Below are 21,585 nucleotides of genomic sequence, written 5' to 3'. Positions count from 1 at the left end.
AAATCGCAGCAGGGAATGTTGGGGGGGAGGTGAAATACACAACCGCTGCTTGTCAGCAGCTAAAGGTACAAAAAAAAAAAACCTCAAGACACTTTTTTGGAAGACATAAGTAATTCTTTGAATAACGGACATGATACACTGTGGTTAAATGGCCATTTAATGTCCCATGATGGTAAAAAAAAATAAAAAAATCAATAAAAAACAAAAAAACAATTTACGCACATTATTCAATTTAGCTTATCATGGAACCACTATAAAACACTATTTCAAATATTTACATTCCATACCATCGATGAAATGAATAGTCATTTTCATAATATATTAACATTGCTCACATTCACTCACACACACACACGCACGCATACTCGTCTTTGCCAATTGTGAGATCCACTTTATTTTAGTACACACACACACACACACACCCACACACACTCCCACACACACCCCCCACACACCCCCACGCACGCACACACACGCACAAAAGCGCCTTGATGGTCGTAAACAACACCTAAATGGTGGCACATTAATCATAACTCTACTGTTGTTGCAGTCTCATAATTAGCTCATCTCTGTTTACGTTGCTCACACGACATTAGGAGGCTTACCTTTCCAAGTCATTAAACTCTAATACTACTGGTTACTTTAATTTACTTCTGTCCAATCTATCAACCAGAAAAAAAAAATGCGTAGACATTAGCGGGCAAATTCCCATCGAGAACGGAGACATTTGAACACACCGCACTGATCTCTCCCTCCTGCTGGATGAATGAAAATAAGTCAGACGTTGGGCAGACATATTTGTCATCCAAAGCATTACAGCATGCAACTTTCAGAACAGATTTGTTGAAAGTCTTTGCATGCTCGCCTGAGTTATTGAATTCTATAGGAATACATCATACACGTCACCCATGCTCAGAATGATATCTTCTGAAGAACAATAGGCTTTCACTAATCCAATTAGAGCAGATAAAAATGATTCGGTCAAAGAAAAAATTGCTTTCAAGGCTCAGTGAGAAAGCTTAATGGAAACAGATAGTATTTAGTTTAGTAAACAGAGGGGGGTAAATGCATTTAGGAAGTCAAGCAAAAACAAAGCAATATAACTTAATGTCCTTTGAGAAATGATCTATTTTCTTTTATGTGTTTTTTTTTTTTACTTCTTCTTCACTCTTCACATGATGTGCGCCCGCCCGCGTGTGTGCGTCTGCTTTTGTGCGCGCATGTGCCTTACCTACTGTGAGTTGACCAGTCAGTTGTCCGTCATCGGTCCGAGCATTGATTGTCACATTTCTGTCCGACTGCATGATCAGTGGACTGTCCTGCAAGGAAAAAGGGAGAGGTGTCATTATCATTGTTGTGGCAGTAAATTTACAACAATTGTTAATTACAGAGATGGGCATTTTGTCCCTGGGACGGAGCGGTAATGGAGGGATGCCCATATTTGGGGTGAAGGACAGAGTATTCAAATATTTGCAAGCGGAGCAGAATTAATATTCTAATATTCTCTCTCTCTCTCGCTCTTTGCTATGTGAAGAAGCAATTGAGAGCCAAAATAATTATCTATAGTTCAGAAAATACGCTAAATCTAAATTTTTTTCTCTCTTGGTTCTGTTCTGTTTTAACGAGCAAAGTTGTTGCCGTTTTAAAAGGCACTGTTTTAAGAATTTGTTTATGTACCTTTATGTGCATTCGCAGTACAAAATCGTTCTGTACATGCAGTAAACAATAAATACTTTCAACATACAAAACTGTGGCTTGTAGTCTGGTGCGGCTTGTATTTATTTATTTATTTTTTTAATGTAATTCATTTTTTTTTTTTCCGCCAAAAAGGAGTCGCTGCAGCTAATATACGGGTGCGCCTTATAGTCCGGAAAACACACATTGTGTGGTCGTTTCAATTTCTCTATCTTTTTTTTTTGTTTGTTTGTTTGCTTTAAACGTTTTCTTTTGTGTGTTTTTACTTCGGAGTTCTACTGACACACAAGCACAGCGTGGGCTTGCATCTAAAAGCATGAGGCACACTGTGCTCCTGACACCACATTCGGCAAACACACACGAGCATGCAAAGAAAGGATGGCACATTAGACTGGTGTGTACCTCGCACACACACACACAAGACACACACACTAATTAGCGAGGTTTTAATTAAGGTCATGTACATGGTCACACCGATCATTGCAAACACACACAAACGTGCACACAACAGCCACTCAGGTAGACAACATAATGGTTTGATGCACATCGCGCATCTCATGTGCTCCCGAAAGGATGCACACTGGATTAATTATTTTCAGCAGGGCGTGGGATAGGCTTCACTATATTATCTTTCCACTCTGTTTAAAGCGTATGGCTGCTTTGTGCTGCTTGACAGATGTAATGTTCTCCACATCATTCCAGCTCAACGGGCAGTGCATACGAGCGGGCCCTGATGCCATTCACTTAGCGCACTGCTCAGTCATCTAGAACTACGGGTGTATATGGAAAATCTTATTTCATTAAGCAACCAAGTGCAAATGAATGGAAATTAGACTTGTTAATAATGAATATTAAGCAGATGCTAATTTGTACAACAGATGGTTGACACCAAACAATGCGACTGGTGTGAGGATAAAGTCACCATAATTGCATCTACTAGGTTGGAAAATGATGTCCTTGCAATTAATGCCTTTACAATGCTGAGTATCTGATACTAGTTCTTTACGACTTATCATTAAAGCAATGTGTAAGCAGTGTATCATCACTGCTAACTAGGGAGGGAATGGACACTGCCTGAGCTTGTTTTGGAAGCCCTATCAAAGTGTTGATGAGAGATGAATTTGCAATATTTTATATAACGCTCACCGACTCCCGGCGGTTTTGGTTCGGTCACAAAACCATGTTTTCTGGATGGGCAAAAAATTGTTAAAGTGTCACACCACAAGTTTAGTGTTGGATTAAGGTCTGTGCGCTTCCTAATGTTAATCTTGTTGGTCTTGAACCATACGTCACCTGCTTCTTTTTGTGTCTTATTTGGAACTCTTGTTGGAACTCAACTTCAAGGGCATTTTCTCTTTGAGATAAGGCAGTGCTTCTCAATTATTTTACGTTAGGCCCCCCCGCCCCTCACTACAGCAAGAAGAAAACAATTCGCGCCCCACCACGCACTCTCCGCCGCAACTATAAATCATCGCATTTTCATTGCCAAACAAACCTACATCGTAGATTTAATACTCGCTGCGCACAATGGGTAAGGAGAGCGCCACTGCCAACTACTGGAGTGGATGTGCAATTACACTTTATTGCAGTACACACGCACGCCCTTTATAATAACGTTTGTGCCACGCTGCACAGTGTACTTTTTTTTTTTTTTTTTTAAGTGGGGGCAAGGGGGGTCTGGGAGACGGTTACCAGTTCTGTGTGGGTCTGTGGCCAGAAGCCAAAAAGAACAATCCTGCTTTCATCTTTCCACAAACTGTTGCACCATTTCTCTCTAGGCCAGTCTGTTTTTTTTTTTTCATCCATCCATCCATTATCCAATTCGCTTATCCTTGACAAATTGTAACTTCTTCAGAGCATTTAATTTTTTTCCCCCAGCAATGGGACTTGGGGGAGCTTCATGCCAATAACTTTTGCTTCACAATATGCATCTTCAAGAAATGCAGAGAAATTGTCAAATCCAATCTTCTTGCTTCAATCAGTTTTTTTTTAAACACACAACTACTATTCTGAACACAAATGTATTACCATACCAATCTTTGAAGTGAGGAAAAAAAAATCGATAAAACAAATAAATCCCACATTTTCTTGTCATTGACAGTAGAAGCAATACAAGGATACACAAACACTCTTTTAATCTGACTGTCAACAGATCTGGGGCCCATTTAGCCGAGCATCACAATGAATACAGATGAGTCGAGCTCAGATAAGCCTCGACACAATCCAACGCTACGTTCACAAACAATCCTTTCGTGTAAAAGAGCACTGATTAAAAAATACGAGGATACACTAGCAGACCAGCCTGCAGCATTTCTTCATAAAACATATCGCATGTTGTGATAAGAGGATGCCTTGGTTTTATATTATGACTAAAGACAGAAATATCCTCCAGCAGACACACACACACACGCATGCACACATTCAAGCGCACTATTATTGCTCACTTCTGCAACCAGTTTTGGAATTGCATAAAAAAATAATTCTGCATAACTGAATCTTGTAATTTCATTACATCATTCAATATTTCAAATCCAGTTTTTTCAACTGTAATACATATGTAGTGTTTCTTTTTTTTTTTAAATCCACTTTTTTTGGGGAAGTGGGGGAGATGCCGGCAATGCAAAGCAGATGTACGCAACTTGAGGGGCAATTCAACTACAGAATACACATAAGAACACGTTACCTGACATGCATTAGATCAGCGCTCGTGTCGGTAGTTGACGTGGTCAGCCTGCGAGATTGTATCGGGGCAGCTTCTTGGGGCTTAGGCGGAAGTGACGTAATGCCAGTAATGCATTTTATTTTTTTATTTAGTGAATCAGGATATGCAAATAAAACAGCAAAGGGGAAAAAACACAGAGTTCAAAAAAATATATTTGAAAAATACGTGATTAAAGCGTGACGTCATCAGCAGGCACGTAGGCCACCGACAGAACCTGATACAATCTTGCGAGCCGATCACACAGATGGAAGAAAAGAAACTTGCATTTGTTATTTGGGGCTGAAAAATATTTCATTTTGAAAAGTAACCAAATTCTCTTTGTCGTTTCCATCGACGTGTATATATATATATATATATATATATATATATATATATATATATATTGACACCTGAAATAAACGGCATTTCCATATTTGTTCTTACGGAAGTGGGCCACCATTCTGCAGCCCTAATTGCTTCTGCACTTCTGGGAAGACTTCCTACAAAACATAGTTGGCATGTGTGTCGGTGGGAATTTCACAGTGAATTTGTGAGGTCAGAGGTCATTGATTTTGTTGGACCTGAGACACGGCCTGGATCGCAATCTCCTTTCTGGTTCATCCCAAAGGTGTTTGATGAGGTCGTTCAGTCAAGTTCTTCCAAATAAAAGTCATCCAGGCATGCTTTTATGGCTCTTGCTTTGTGCACGAGGGCACATCCTGTCTTGCTGGAACAGGCAAGTCTCGGAAGCGTTCCGGCAAAGTTGGAAGCATTCCATGATAAAATTGTCCAACCCCTCTCCTGACCCCGCTTGCTTGTGACACACGGCGTTTAGGTGTGTATCATTACGTATATGCGTATATACTGTATATACGGCCAAGATTTTTAAATGTCATACAATGTATTTCTATATTGTTTAATAAATACTCATAAATAATCAATCACAACAGAGTAACGTATTTTCCAGACGATAAATCACGACTTTTTTCCTCGATTTTGAACAATGCGGCTTATACAACGGTGTGGCTTTTCTGTGGATTTTTCTTTCACCTATAGGGGGCGCTCTATCGTTCAGAAAATACAGATATAATTATTTTGAATCGTCAGTTTCCCCGTCATATGTTTTGTTGCTCTTTTGAGGTCAGAACTCGTACGTTCCGAATGGGATGTCCTTCCGCCATCAGTCTTAAACGCATCACTGTCGAATATTCTCCGAATGAAGCGGTGTAACGGACTTACTTCCGAGATGGCATCCTCACAATCAAACGACTCATATTTTTATGTTTATAAATACATCGCTAAGTGTGGCAATAGGACAAAATGAATCACAATAAAAAAATATTTTTGTCCATGCTCACATTAATTTCCATCCCGTTGTTTCACTAATCGCTTTCCTTGTTTAGTATCAACCTATACAAATTGTGAGCGAGCACAACATCAGTTCAGTTATTCATTTGATTTGACATTGATTATAGATGCCGGCACGGGGCTGCGGGCCTCAGGCACTTAGTGTAATTAGCGCGCAAACAGTGAGATGTGGACTGTTGGTTCATCATCATAGCCTCGGGGCATGGGTACAGATGGGCCTGAAAACAGCTTACAGCTTGTCCGTCGCTCTCGCTGCGAGTGTGCCGCTTAGTTCAAAGCCAACGTGCTCGGTTGTGTTGTGTGTTACAGTCACGACTGTTGTTGTTGCGCAGCATTAGCTCTACCTTGTCTATGAGGTGTCTGTAATCCATCAATTACAGATAAAGATAAAAAAAAGCACATAGATGCATTTATTAAAAATACAGTGTCTATTATTGTGCATTTTTAGTACAGGGAGAAAGACCTTGCCAGTTTTCAAGATAGCGGGTCAAACTAAAATTTCCAGAGTAAAGTGGCGAAATAGTTACAAAGTAGCTTAAACGAACATCATTGCTCATCCTTGGGAAGATTTTTGTTGGCCATTCAGACAAATAAAAGCCACTCGAGATGTTTTTGGGCTCCCCAAAAGTGGCCAGTTTAAAAGCAAAGAAAGATTACCTATAGGAGCGCTATTCCTACACCTGCACCGAGTCTCTCTCTCTCTCTTTTCTCTCTCTCTCTCTCTCTCTCTCTCATTACATTACCAGCTACATTTTTTTTAAACAGATAACTGAATTTTTAACACACCCAAGCGTGGTAATGATAATAATGAAATCATGATCCCTGAATTTAATAAATTAAAAATACATTTATACGAATGTTACAAATACAGATATAATTATTATTTAATACAAATGTTATAAAAGTATCAAAAATTATTATGCTACAATAATAAAAAAAAAAAAATCAAAAATAAAAATTTCAGTCCAAAAATATGTTAGCCGAAAAACAGGTGCCGCTACACAGAACTGTCGGTAAAGATAACACAATCATATATATACAGGTCAAACATTGCACATATAAGCAAAGAGGCAATTTACAGTCTTCAATGAGCTGTGTCTGTTTTTGTAATGTGGGAGCATTTGAAAAAAAAAAACACACACACAAGCGTGGATATAAACTCAAAATTGGTGCGCAAGATTGCGATGGAGACATATTAATCGCTTGTCCGCTGTGCTTCTCCAGAAAATATGCTTCATAAGTATTTGTAATGTCATCAGTATGTCTACTCGTGATGCCTTTAACAGCATAATATACCGTAAAATATATATTTGAATGCAATGACTCTCAAAGCCCTTGCCTCACTCTCTAATAACGTCTGGAAGAAGTAATAAATGAGTTGGGTGAGTCGAGAGAGGCAGGGAGGCCTGTTTAAATTGATCTGTTTAGACTTGTACATAGTTCTCGGTATAGTCAAAGTTAAAAAAAAGAATACCAATCAAACGGTGGGTGTTTAAACAGCCCGCGGTGTGTCTCTGTTCCTCTTCAACATCCATTCTGCTAAATTTGCAAGCCCTATTAAATAAGTAATGGGTTGTTGTCGGCCAGCACTAATGTCTTGTTTTGGTAACCAATGGCCATAGAACTGCAGAAATAAAGACAAACATTCCCACATTCTTATATTCTTAATAATAGCTAATAGGACATAGTATCATATATGATTTATATTTCTGCTATTTTGTTTTGATGCCATGTCAACCAAATTCAGGAGAAGAGAGTCAAAGGGAATTGACAGTCGATTGTAGTAAACGAAAAATCCAGGCAGGAAGAAGCAGTGAGTAGCGACCTTATGTTTTTAATTGACCTGAAACTACAGATGAAGAGGCACAGGGATAAAAGACCTGCGAGTTTCACAGTGCAGGTGAAAACTGAATGAGGAAAAATAACAGCGCATTCGTCCTAGAAATGAACAGCAAACTTCTGCAGAAAAAGAAGCCTCAAAACTGCACGTCTCCTGGATTATCGATTGTCCTCAATGGATTATCTTGAATGCAACATAAATGCCAAATGATTAATACATTTTAAATTAGATTAAAAAGGGAGAGGGGAAAAATTTTGCACATAAGCATTAGTGAAAATATTTTCAGAATTTGTGACTCTTTAACTTCTGCGCATTTTGCCTTATATTCTCATGATAGGAAATTAATAACGCATTAATTAAAGTATGGCAGAATTTGCATATTCCTGGATAACAACGTGAACTAATTCCACACAAAGGTTGGGGCTGACATAAAATTAAAAAAAAAATAAAATAAAATAAAAAATAATTTAAGATAAGATGTCTACTTTTCTTCGGCCAGGTGCATCGGGGGCGAAACAGCTCCGTGCGCCGCAGCAACGCATCACACTCCCAAACACGGTAGACTAGCCTTTTTCCGGCACCAAAATGAAGATAAACCCATTTTTAATGTCAAGCGCACAGGCACATGTCAATGAAAATTATGTTAAACCCTTGATTTCGACTGACCATATGTCAAAATTAAATTTTTGGTGGGCAGCAGAAATGAGTGAACTGGCTTCGCTGTTGCGATGCATTTGATGTCGAGTGTACATCTGATGTTATGACAGCTGCTTTTGCTTTAGCCAGCACTAATATTACACATTGACAGCACAGGCAGGCTGACAGCCATCTGATAAATCACAGCCAAAATCAACTCTTAGGCTGTGTAATGACAGCAGGCATGTGTTAAATGGTCTGTATCTGTACTTAAAAATCAATGCTCAGGGTGAAAATTTGAGCTTCCATTTGAGCTGTCACAAGTCAAAGCACCTGCACATGCACCATAAATTTGGATTTGGATCTTACATTAGCTTTCGATAGAAATCACGATTTTTCGAAAAGGTGAACTTGTTGCAGACAAGTTGCAATGTTGCAGAAAAAAAAAATAATTGCAGTACTTCTGGTTTATTTATTATTCGAGGCTGAAAAAAATGGCAACTTTATTTTGAAAAGTGACCGGCATCTTTCCGTTACATCGCACTTTTACGCTGTAATGTTTGCATAGTTAAAGGTGACTCTGGATTTCATGGCCGTTACGCAGTGTGTTAGCACCCTCAGTTGGCGAAGGTTTTAGAAGGACGTCGGTTAACAATTGACCAGTTACGTGTTTGTATGTGCGGGAGTAAGCTGGATAAAAGGTCGCTGTTTGTGACGTCTAATAATAAACCAACAAGCCAGCAACAGAAGTAAAAAAAAACAGACAACGTACAAAGCCCCCCCCGCCCTCCCCGTTGGCGGTCCGCAAAAGTTATAGACTTGTACTTGGACTTGGACGGGTCCGCTGCAAAAAATTAAAAAAAAAAAGGTTGGGGACCACCGCTTAAGTTCCAAAAATTAAACAACAGACAGATGGTGAATGAGATGAGGTCACAAAAAGGTTAGCTGCACGTGGAGTCCAGTTCGCACATTGAAAATGAAATGTGAGAATTGCTGTGATAAATTCACAATTTGTTGGTTCACTGAACATACAAAAAGACAACAGAACATATTTGAGTTGTAGTAATTTGGCATAACAATCCTTGCCCAGCACTGCAAAACGTAATGGTTATTAATGCTCGGTCTCTTGTGGGTTGTTTCTCTGTTGTCTCGCAACAATACATTAACATTCAGGTCCTCTTCCTTTGAAACAACAGAGCTCAACCAGCTGTTAGTACTGTTTCAAATCCCACACGTACACTATCGTATGCATTTCCTCAAACTGTGCCAGGTGGGGAGCGAGTTCTTGGTGTACATTTGAAGGTGATGCTTGGGGATGTGGGACGATTGACAAACAATTGTGCGTTGATTGCTCGATATTTCATTACATAAATACATGTCCAATATTGTTATTACATTGGTATAACTGCACTAAACCATAATGGATGGAAATGAATACTGGAGATGTCTTTTATTTATTATCACTGTATTTTCAGCATTTCATAACTGCACCAAAGCTGAATGGAGCAACATCATCATCAAAATAATAATAATAATAATAATAATAATCATGTTCTACATCATTGCATTGACAATAAATGTGCAATTTCTGAGATTTTTTATTATCTTTTTTTTTTTACTCTCAATTTCTTTCCATCAAAATATTTAAATAGATCGTTCTATTCCTTGTAACATTTAGGTATTGCATTGCACCAACCCAATCAATTATATTATTTAAACTCATATTGTTTTTCAAATCGTATCCCCAGCAATATCAAGTGCAGCAGTCGGTTCGTTTGAATTTAATTTCCTATCTCAGGCTGCCAATAAATACCGGCCAAGGCTTTTTGCTTATGTACATCTTCAATATTGTTAGTCTTATTAGTGTGGTCAGTTAGATTTCTTGACATTGGCATCGCTGCAAGATCTCTCAGACATGCAATGAATTTGCAGCCTTGTTATCTCAATAATTGCTGGAGGGTGGTTTACAAGTAAGAGACAATGGCAAAATTGGATCCTGTGATCATCTGAGATGGCCTCCATTTGCATAAAATTAGGCATGAGCAAGATTGAATGTATTAGCCTGTATAAAAAAAAAAAAAAAATAAATATCTGATTGGTATAAAAATATAGGACGCTGTTGCTGTTCATTCAATAGAGTGAATAGACTGAAGATTGAATCAGGACATACCGCTATTAAAGTCGTCAACACATCATTCGCAAGAGATGTCGGTAGTTGATTGACATTAAAATGGCCATATACACATGAAGATGTTAAAAAATCAAAATCAACATATAGGGAGGCCAGTGATAATCCATCCTTCCAAGTGATAAAGGATAAAAATAGTTTTAGGGTACATGATCTGAGTTTATTTTAAATTGAAATTAGTGGCTCCTTAACTGATGTGCAGTATATTTTCCATTAATGTACATAACCACAACTGAAGAGCAGGTGACAGAAAGAGCCATTTTTGTTTGTAGAGTACTGTAATATGTTGAAAGACTTTGCCACACAAATGATATAAGATTTATTTATTTATTTATTTTTTTTTTACTAATAATGGACAACCTTGGAAACTGGGGACCGACATCACGCTTAGAGCGAGCCATTCTTTTCAATCAACTTTGTCTTTTTCTGCCTACGTGAACAGCTTTCGGATAATTAAACATAACAATTAGCTTAACACAAGTTAATGAATTGAATATACCCTTGAAAGATGCATATTCCACACTCACGACTGCGCAGATAAATATAAATTACAGAAAAGGGTGGCCCATTTTTCACCCATTAACTCTCTCTATGTATTTTTTTAATCAGGAAAACAATATTAGCTTGTATTTGCAATTTTATTTATTAGTTTGGGAGGAATCGCTAAATACTTGTAATGCCTCTTTCAGCTGCTCAGTCCCCCCTTCCCTCATCCCGTGTCTTGGCGGGAGTCGGTGGAGGAACCAGACACAATTTGTACATTCAAAATCATACGTACGTACATCGCTACTCATGTATTAAAAGTAAAAATAAACTGATTAATCAGAAAAAATGTATGTTGACATCTCTACTTATGCCCACTACAACCTCTGACACTATCATGATGCCTCACCATAGCTCACTTATGACAGAATAAGGAAATGAGTTTACAGGTTGCCAATCTATGGAATTTAACTAGACTTTAAATGTCAAAATTCGTATGCACTTAGCTTCTCTTCACTTCAGCTTTAATCTGTAAAAATATAAAAATGATCGGCCCAATATGTTGAATTTCATAGAGGTGGTTTTCCTCTTAGGAGCTCACATTTAACTCATTTGCTGCCATTGACGGCTAAAGACGTCAAAGACCATTTATTTTTATTTTTTTTTTACTCGGCTGGTAGCGAATGAGTTAATGTCAATACAATCCAAACTATTGACCCGATTTCTTTTATCTTTTCATAGGTTGAAGTGGACATGAAGACAAAGTAGAGATAAATGAATTTTAGTGACGAAAAGCAAGCCAGGAAACAATATTGCCTCCGTCCTCCAATCACGTCGAATGTGAAAAAAGTTGTCCCGGCCCATAAATAATGGGCATCATTAAAACACATAAATCACTAACGAGTTTTTCACGGGGGGTGAATTTTAGTGTTGACATCATCATTACTTACGGACCTATTACATATATTCAGGCCAAGCAACGATCCCTTTAATAATAAATAAATACATAAATATGAAATAAAATAAATATTAATAGGCGTTTGACTTGAGGCAGTTATTGACTGTTTTCAGCATTTTTGGCCATGACGTTCATTGAAGGAGAATATTGCATTTCGGCAGCACATACTTGCATTATCAGCGCTTCTATTGAGGGCAATGTTGGCGCTATTCGACCATTGGCGCTCTCCAGCCACAGGGCATGTTTGTTTTTTGTTTTTTTGGGCCTAAATGGGCAGCATTTTTGCAACAGCTCCATGTTGTTCAGCAGAAATGCCGGTGCCGTTGGACTGTCTGCAATAGTACGGCTAACTGGATGGATGATTGGAGGAGTTGAGGTTGAGGAGTGAGGAATGTGGTCAACATGACGCCCGGAGGAGATGTGGAGAACAGTTAGCGTTTAAAAAGGAAAGAGAAGAGGATCTAATTGAAACTGGAGAATAGAATCTTTCTTTATGTGTTCCTCAGGCATGGCCGCTACAGTTGCTGACTTTCAAACGTGGAGCCGACTTGAGTGATGTCATTCATGCTCTGATCATGACATCTCTGATCAACCGCTGAAAGGAAATTTCGAATAACTTCTCTCTCATCTTTTACCGCTTCAAACAAAGGTTTTGTTGTTTGTTATGTTTGTATTATTCTTTTACGTTTTATCTCGTTTGTTCCGGAAAATGCTTTGTTACAGCTGCTAGAGTTCCCCAAAAGCATGCACGGTAGATTAATTGAACACTCTGGTCCCGATTTTTGTCGAATGGAAAGTCTCACAAACACATGTGTGGAGTTTTCGTGTGTGGGGTTTTGTTTGACTACCGCATGTAGAATACGGAGTTTTGCTAATATTTAGTGCAGTTTTTCTCAAATGGTGCACAAGGAGAGTGTAAAAAAAAATTTAAAATAATAAAAAAAACAAAAAAAAGCAAACGGTCTGCTTGAACTACACTCCGGATAGTCTATCAAATTCACAAATAGGCTAAATAAGAATCAGAATCGGAATAATCTTTATTGTCATTGCACTCAGTGTACGAGATTGGAGAGCTCCACTCTCCAGCGCAATATAAAAATAATTAAATTAAATATACAGATGAAATGAATTCACAATTAAATAATCAAATCGAAAATAAATATGAAAATTAAATAAATAAAACACACGATGTTGCAGTTCTACAAGGTAAGGGTAGTAGTGTGCATGAGTTCAGCATGGAGATGGCTCTCGGGAAAGAAACTAGACCTGCTCCTGTACAAAAATGGTCATGTGCCCGTTTATCCGCCGAGCAGTTCAGGGTGTGCACAAAGTCACCTGGGATAGATTCCAACACGCCTGCAACCGTTATGACGTTCAGCGGTACACAAAATGGACGGATGGAGATGAAAGTAGATACTTCTTTATTTTTCTTGATTTATTCCCTTCATGTGTCGTTTTCTTCCACGATGCCAAAATGTCCAGATTTCTCAGCTGCCATCTAATATTTTAGCAACGCACTTCTATAATCTGCATTAATGCGACAACACATTCGTGAAATTAATCACATATAGCAGAGCGAGAGCCCATCGGTGTTGATCTTTTATATACCTCAGCATGCTGCTTATAAATGCATTAAATCGTTCATTCGAGGGCAGTCTGAGTTACAGCACAGGTGTGAATGACTGCCGTTGAGGCACAGGGTGAGGAAAAAGTCCTTTCACGGCTGTCACATGGTAATTCAGAGCTTAAATCAACATCGATACTAAGTCCTTTTCATTATTTGTATTTTTTATTTTTTTTTAGCTCGGCAGCACCATCGTACTTACGGCGTGTGTCAGGAAAGTTTCCGAACTGGTGTCACAGAAGACATATTTCAAACGCAAACCCGAAGCGAATAATTTCCCCCTCCATTGTGGGGCCCGATGATCAACTGCTTTGCCTATAAAGACATTCTGAGGTGTTTAATTCTGAGTTTGAGAAGAAGAATTAGTTATGGGCTGCCAACACGTGGCAGCTTCAATATTGCAACACTTTAGCTCACGATACTCTGAGCATTAGACAGTTTTCTTTCATTTTGCCAAGGGGTCATCAAAGGTGACGTGTTTCGAAGACGTGGACAAACATCAAGATGGCAACACAGAGCAACTGAGGATTCAGTGCTAAACAATAAGTAAGGATGAACTACATTGTGGTAATGACGGGCACACAAACAATTAAGTCTCACGTGCGTAACTATCGATGCAAATGTGCCATAAAGGACAGAGCAGTGGATTATTAAACTCCTCACCTATTAATTAATTTAAATGAATTGCACACAATAGAAAACATGTTACTATAAAACACGTGCAGGGTCTAAGTGTGTCTTGGAGCTGACGTTTTAGAGGATTCCAAAAAAGCCCAGCTCTAAACATAACCTTAAATCATTTTTTGAAAATCCTTCGTAAAGCGATTGGATTCAGTTTCAGTAACTAGCTGTAATACAATTAAGGCTCATATATAATATTAATCAATAAAGTATCAGTAAAGTGGATGACGGCAGTATTATTTTTGTTGGACGATAAAAACACGACCAAAATTCATCAGATATAACGACTATTCTCAGCAATCAACAAACAAGTGAGGTGATCATGAATGTAAATACAAAGGATGTAATTAACTAATTGTGCAAATCGCAAGTGACAGTCAAGAAAAAGGAAGCAAAATTACTGCGCAAACAACAACTTCTACTTCTGAACCCATTATTAAAGTTTTTTTTTTGTGACTTTGAACAGCGAACTGAAAAAGTATCGACGGTGAACAAAAATTTAACATAACACTGCAGTTTCTGCTCCCGTTTTTCATGCACTGAACTCAAAGATCGACCGTGCACAAAAGAGCTGTTTGTCTGAAATGCTTTTGCAAATTGCTTTATCGATCTGTGTTTGTTAGGGTTCTCCTTTGATGCAAAAATTGTCTCCCAAAGTTGCGGTTTTGAGCTTCCTTTTAAAGGAGAAATCAACCACAAATATTTTCTTGACAAGAATATGCTCTATGCAGGCTCACTAGTCGAAACATGGCATTATGATTAATATTCTTTGTGAATTATGAATTAAGCAGTAAAATCTGCCCGTTTCATTTTGTCACTTCCGTCAACTGAAAATGACATCACAGTTTTACAATGACAATAAAGGGATTTCTATTCTATTAGCATAGCAATTCGATTCCACAACTTCCTTGCGAACGACTCCTTTCTGTGACATGGTGGCCGTTCACCAACCATCCCAAAATCATATCTGGAACAACCAATGTCGCACTCCGATCATTGGTGGATAAAAAAAATACAATAAAAATAACAACCAAATAACAGCGTCAGACAGCACAGGAAAATAACTTGGATATCATTTTCCATTGTGAAGCAAGATTATAAAGATCTTCCGACATCCGTACTTCGAGGACGAAGAAATCAGTTACAATGGGATGGTAGAAAGGAGACAAGTATGATGTTTTATATTTTGTCAATATGTTGTGATTTATATAATTGACATCCCATTTTATGATGGATATAATTTGTCTTGCTACAATCTGATTTCCCAGAATTGGATGCAGTGTATAAATTCTTCAGTGCGGAAGATTTCTGGAAATCCATTTATTTCTGGGACAACCTCATATTAATCAAATTTCTTGGAATGAACATGGTCAGAGCATTTTCTCTCCAGAGAAGCTTTAAGATTATGATATTTATTGTGGCGTTTGAAGGATGTGATTGACCTCTGAGACAGTGGCTGGCAGGAGCACATGATTAAGATTCTACTTCATTTTATCTTCTTTCCTCTCCTCGGAGGGTAATGTGACTTCCATTCTTGTGACATTCTAAAAAATGTTAAATGTTAATGAAGGCATTTTTTTAAATTTTTTTTTTTTTACGAGAGTCTTCTTGACCATTCTGACAGAGACACATTCGTCAGCCATGCAACATGCAGGCAAAAAAAAAACACAAAAAAAACACATGCTTCTCAGGTTGGTTTTTTACTTTATATTTAATTTATCTGCAGTGGAAGAGTCGACTTGTTATTTGACATATTCTGAATGTTCTTGTCCCGAGACATTTGACAAACTATCCGCACCTGTCTGTATGGGGCCAAGCCGACTTCTCACGTGTCACTTGTTAGCCCAGCGTGTTGTAATAATTTCTGCATTCGGGTTGCAATATTAAAAAAAATATTAGATGGTTTTGAGTTTCACGCTCCTGCTTGTTCGAATATATTCTTTTAATTCTTCAAAACCTTCAGCTGTTAGACTCCCATGGAACATATTCTACCTATTGATGTTGATTAATAAAGAATGTTTTGACACTGTGCTTGTTGATGGTGCATATACAACACAGAGAAGGATTATTTTAAAAAGCGTGGAACAAAAAAAAAAATTATTTGCAAGGAAAAAAAAAAAGATTCCTAACATCACACACGACATGTCACCGACCAGCCAGAGCTGCTTGACAGGTGGTCTTTGTAATGTCTTTCCCTATACCACAAAAAGACAACTAGAAGAAAAAAATAACAGAAACGCAGCCGGTCTGCTGTAATTCTTATGAGAGAACGTTAGAGTTGACATTGTACAATTAAAGCCAAACAAACCCACGATAACAGTCACACACGTCACCATTTAACAACTTTTACAAAAAAATAAAAAATCCTCCTAAATGAGGACGGCATCCGTCTGCTTGCATCCACCCACAATTGTTTACAATGTTTCAAAGTTAAAAATCAATAAGCACTGCCAAGACGGGAACCGCCTAATGTTCCATTCGAAACAACAACATTCAATTACAGCTTCGGAGTGAGAGAACTTTCAGCAAGTTCGTGTCCCAAGGGGAGAACACTAAAAAAGTATCCAGCGAAAAAGGCGGAAAGAATAAATCCATAATTGACAAGGAGGAGAAATGACATTATCCTGATGTCCACCGTGAAGCTGCAACCGAGGACGTTGCATGGGAGGAAGTTCTTTTAATTATCGTTTGAAGCATTTTCCAATCTTACCTATCCTTTGTATGTGTAAGTATTGTCATATTGGGTTACCCCCCCAGAGAGACACCCCCTTTTATAAATTACCTCCTCCTCATAGCATGCTAACATCTATCCTACTGGATCCGTCTGTGACAGCGATTTCCCCCCAGGAAAGCAAAGCCCTTATCCAGGCAGTCGACTCCACATAAAAAGGCCAATCTCTCGGGAGGTTGTATCACTACATGGGTGAGAGAGAATCCCGCAACTCAAAACAAAAGACATAAAACAGGTGATGTTTGTGCGGTGGGGAAAAAAAAAGTTGTAGATCATGGGAAGAAGTAAAAAAAAAAGTCCAATAAAAAGCACCAAACAAAGAAACTTAAAAAGAAAAGCATTGATGTGTCGCGTGTCTTACGGTGGTAAAGGTTGTTATGTGGTCCCTTTGGGGACAATTACAGACTTGGTAGGAAGAGGTTGTGTTCGGGAATGGATGTGGAAGTCACAAAAGGATGGGCTTGGGTAGAGCAATTGCTCGAGGATCATTCTATATGTTGCCCACGTCAAGCTTTGGGACCGTCAAGGATTTCCGGATGGTCTGCTCAGGTCGTCTTCAGGCGCTTGGTGCTATAGGGCGCTAATCCGAAACCAGTAATTCTCTACCATTGCGCCGTGGCTGATTAGTGCGTGAGGGATCATCAGGTGTGCCGCAGAAAATTGTCAATTATTTTGAGAAAAAAAATGTATGATTTGTGTACAGTGTGACGTTTTTTTCCCCCATGTGAAATACGTGCATTCACTCAATAAAGGTTGCGAACCTGCTTAATGGGATCATTGCATAATTGGCACATTAAGATAAGATAAGGAGAAATCCTTCTCATTTTCACATCATATTTAAAGTTCTTCAAGGATTTAGAACGTACTCATACTACAAGAGGACAAACTATTTGATCATTTTTACAAAAATGATTTCCTTTTTTCATTCAGTACTTTCTGATTGCAAATATTTTTCGAAATTGTTTTTCATTTGCAACGAGCGAATCACGTGGCACAATCAGTACAGTCGCGACATCATTGGACATTCGCCGAAGATTCGCAAATACGTGACAGAATGTGACAATGTGTCCTTACATGAGAAAGTATTATCCGCCTACGCTCGTGCTTCTCAATTATTTTCTGTTACCACCCACCTAAGGAAGAAGAAAATATTTCACCCCCCCACCCCAAAGAACCTGAAAAAGGATGCTTTCCCGTGCATACAAAATGAAGGACGGAACCAAATCCGAATGCAAACATTCACCACTCGGTGAGATACCGCCTTCAGGATTGGAGACGCAGAAGGGCAGACTGACACTTGTGTGTGGCAAAGCCGCTGTCTTCTTGCTCAAATCAGGCCTTATCTACACGTCTTTCAATTCTTGGACCCGAAAGAATAATGTCAATATTTTGGATACACAACGCCAAATAGTTGTATCCAACCATTAACGTCACATGCCAAACGTAGCGTTACATTTGTCATATTAGCAATTATATAATATGACAACAATGTCACTCAGAAGAGGGGAGACCTCTGCCAAGGCTCATTTGTTAATAAACCAGGGGAAAAATGTGGCACTGAATGCGTTGCTTGTGTTTGACAAGCTGCTCAGTGATGACGACCCACAATCATCCATTGCGCCATCAAACTTAATAAGTTTTTATAACCTGTTTTTATTTTCATATGTGGATTTAAATAAACAAAAAATAGCAAACAAAGTACTTGTACACGCACACACATGCAATCCTTTTTTTTTTTTTTACGACCAGAATCTGTCTTCTGACGAATCTCAATGATCATAAACTCCAAAAATGATTTAAAGCAACTAAAGATGGAATTAATTGTGACATGCTGAGTGAAGCAGTTGCCTACGTTTGGCCATGGCTTTTACTCCAAATGTGTGGATTCTCTTGAAAAGACATCAAATTCAATTACACCCTCCAAACCCTTCAATTGATGTTCCATAGCTCCAACCTTTGCTGAAGCCATTTTCACTGATAAAACGGCGCAATGGATAAATGGCGTAATGATATCCTAGAGCTGCAAAGATCTCATGGCTGGAGCGTGTGAAGAAGGTTTGATTGAAAAATAGATTTTATTTTTTTATATTTATTGTTGTTGCGTGTTGGAAAGGTGATGACAATAAATCCAAGGTTCAGAGGATTTGGTCATTCCCAATTTTCGCTCAGGATCGACAGCTTTTTCCAACTAAAATGATTACTTGGGGAAAAAAAAAATCACATCATACCACTTGTTCTAATGATCTTATATGTGGTTGCTTCTGCTCACATTTTTTGGAGGATGCACATATGACTTTTGCGTGTGCCACTCTCATTCCTGAAGCTGACTTATTAACACAAACACAAAGCATTACACGCAACAATTTTCACACATGCTGCATGTGCACACCCGCTGTTTATGCCGCCCCCACTAATAGAATCAATGACAATTCTGTGTTGGTATGATGGATAGCTGTATTTTGAATATACTGTCATAACATGTATTCATAAGTGAAATACATGGACGCACATACGCGTACACATATGTGGATACTTTAATAGATACCTTCTTCCTGGATGTGTCTGAATTTTATTAAGATTCATCTTTATGACTTATGTGTTGAAAAACAGGCAAAATTGAAAGACAGCCAGTATTATTAACTTTTTACGAAAAGGAAAATAAATATATTATTATTATTTTTTTGTAGCAGACCTCCAAAATGGGGGCAAAAGAGGATGGGAGTTGTTTTCACCGGGAATGTATGGTAAAGGATTTTTGTCTTTTTTTTAATATCCCCACTTTGGCCCAGCACGGGATTTATTTTCTTGAACGGGAGTGAAAATCCACTCCAAGGTCCTCAATCCTGTTCCTCAAGGTGTCCTGCCTGTTTGCCATCTCACCCTGCTGCAACACACCTGAATCGGATGATCAGATAATCAACAAGGTCTGTAGAAGGTAACGATCCTGATCATTTGAATCAGGTGTGTTGCAGCGGGGAGAGTTGGAAAGGTGGGACACCGGCCCTCGAGGAACAGGATAGAAGACCACTTGCTGTATACTAAAAGAAAAATATGCAAACTCAGAGGAATCAGTAAAGTTAGCAGTTCTGAGAAAAAAAACATACTTACCCTTCGGGATTGGATCTCTTTGACGTATAAAGGCAATAGGAATTCGGACACCCCCTCCAGTCTCACCCCTTCCTTGGTCACTCGCAGATTGCCCATTCCTTCCTAGAGTCGGAGAGAGGCGGATAGTTGTCAGTCGTTGCGTATGAGGAGATGACAACACATGCAGTCAGTCCAAGTTAAAATCGTACGTTAAGATCACGCCGCAGTTGGAGTTTGTAACAAATTAAAGGGAGCACATTTAATGAAACCCTTCCAACAGTGAACATCACAGCTTTCCATTCCAGGTGTGATATTCAAGTGTGGACGGGATGAGTCTAATTTCTGTTGGGTCAAGGGAAAGCACCTGCTCCAATAGCAGCTCACTTTTCTCACATGTAACATTAGAAAATCTCAGAAATTGTCAGCAACAATGACAGAAGCGTTGACAACAGCACAGGGAGTGACTTGACTGACAATATTGGAACTCAACCTTGTCTCAATTACATGATGAGGCGATAATGAGGGACCTGTCACCGTTCCGTTCCTTCTGAAAGGCCAAATGGATGTGTCAGTCAATGACTACAAATGAGTTTGACTTCCCGGGCTTCATACTCACATATATCGATGGAAATGACTGAACGTTGTAAAAGAAACTTGTGGAAAAAGGTGCTTTTGCAAATGATCATTAACGGCCGGTGCAACAGACCAACAAAGCTTTTCAAATTGGAAACTTGAGGCGTGGAGATTGAATGGGAGAATTAAGAGTGAGAATGAGACGTTGAGGAGGAGCTGGAGAATGGCAGAAAAAAAACTGATGATTCTAACAAAACAAAATCTCACAATAAAACGAATTGATTTGTGACATTTTATCTAAACAAAGACAAAAACATTAAAGTTCCTGGCCACCAGAAAAAGTGATGCGATGAGTTTCAGTCATTGAATGCACACCTAAACATAGAACAAATCCCAGCATATCCGGCTTGGCAGTCCGTTAAGAGATTAAAAAAAAAAAATCAATAATGAAAACCAGCCAGATGTTTTCTGTGATCTGTGGCCATTAAATTAAATGAACAGTGGCGCATGGCACTTATTCAATAGAACATAACACAACGGGTCTGAGAAGTCCAAAACACACACAGATAAAAATACCCGCACACGCATTAGGGACACAGTTGCAACGACAGAAGCAAATGTTGAACAAATAGATCAGGTGATAGTAGTAATACAGCCTTGTAGAAAGGTTCTTTTTTTTTTGGTTTACGTGTGACAATGACATCATGTCATATGTTCACACACCAGAAATTACATTTATAATGGAACCAAAAAATCTGAATTGAACGTTAAACCTGCAAGGTGACCCTAGCTAGTTACACTTTAATTTCAAGAACTTTGCATGAAATTTGATGGAAGTGTATTAAGGCAACTGCTCTGGGCTGCCATCTTAACATTATGAGCCAATATGCATTCATGGTACTCAAAGAGGAGCATTGATGCAGAGTAAATAAATAACATTGTGCATTACACATTTGGAGAAAAGAAATATAATAATATAATATTTTGAATTGTATTTTTCCTTTGGATAGTTGTATTTTA

At 38.5% G+C, this 21,585-nt stretch overlaps 1 protein-coding gene across 1 annotated transcript in view; it reads right to left on the bottom strand.

Moving 5' to 3' along the window:
- sgcz (sarcoglycan zeta) overlaps positions 1–21,585 on the bottom strand; it is a 191,528-nt gene that overhangs the window by 33,730 nt on the left and 136,213 nt on the right. The window contains exons 3-4 of the mRNA XM_088302779.1: positions 20,014–20,115; positions 1,232–1,319 (exon numbers count right to left, since the gene is read on the bottom strand). Coding sequence (XP_088158905.1) covers positions 1,232–1,319; positions 20,014–20,115 — 190 coding nt within the window. The remainder of the gene's footprint in view (positions 1–1,231; positions 1,320–20,013; positions 20,116–21,585) is intronic.

The sequence above is a fragment of the Idiotropiscis lumnitzeri genome, chromosome 8 (assembly GCF_059441095.1).
Source record: "Idiotropiscis lumnitzeri isolate Australia: NSW breed Sydney's pygmy pipehorse chromosome 8, RoL_Ilum_1.0, whole genome shotgun sequence".
In the NCBI taxonomy this organism is placed as follows: Eukaryota; Metazoa; Chordata; class Actinopteri; order Syngnathiformes; family Syngnathidae; genus Idiotropiscis; species Idiotropiscis lumnitzeri.
Note: the sequence above shows the minus strand (reverse complement) of the source record. Positions and strands in the feature narration are given on the sequence as shown.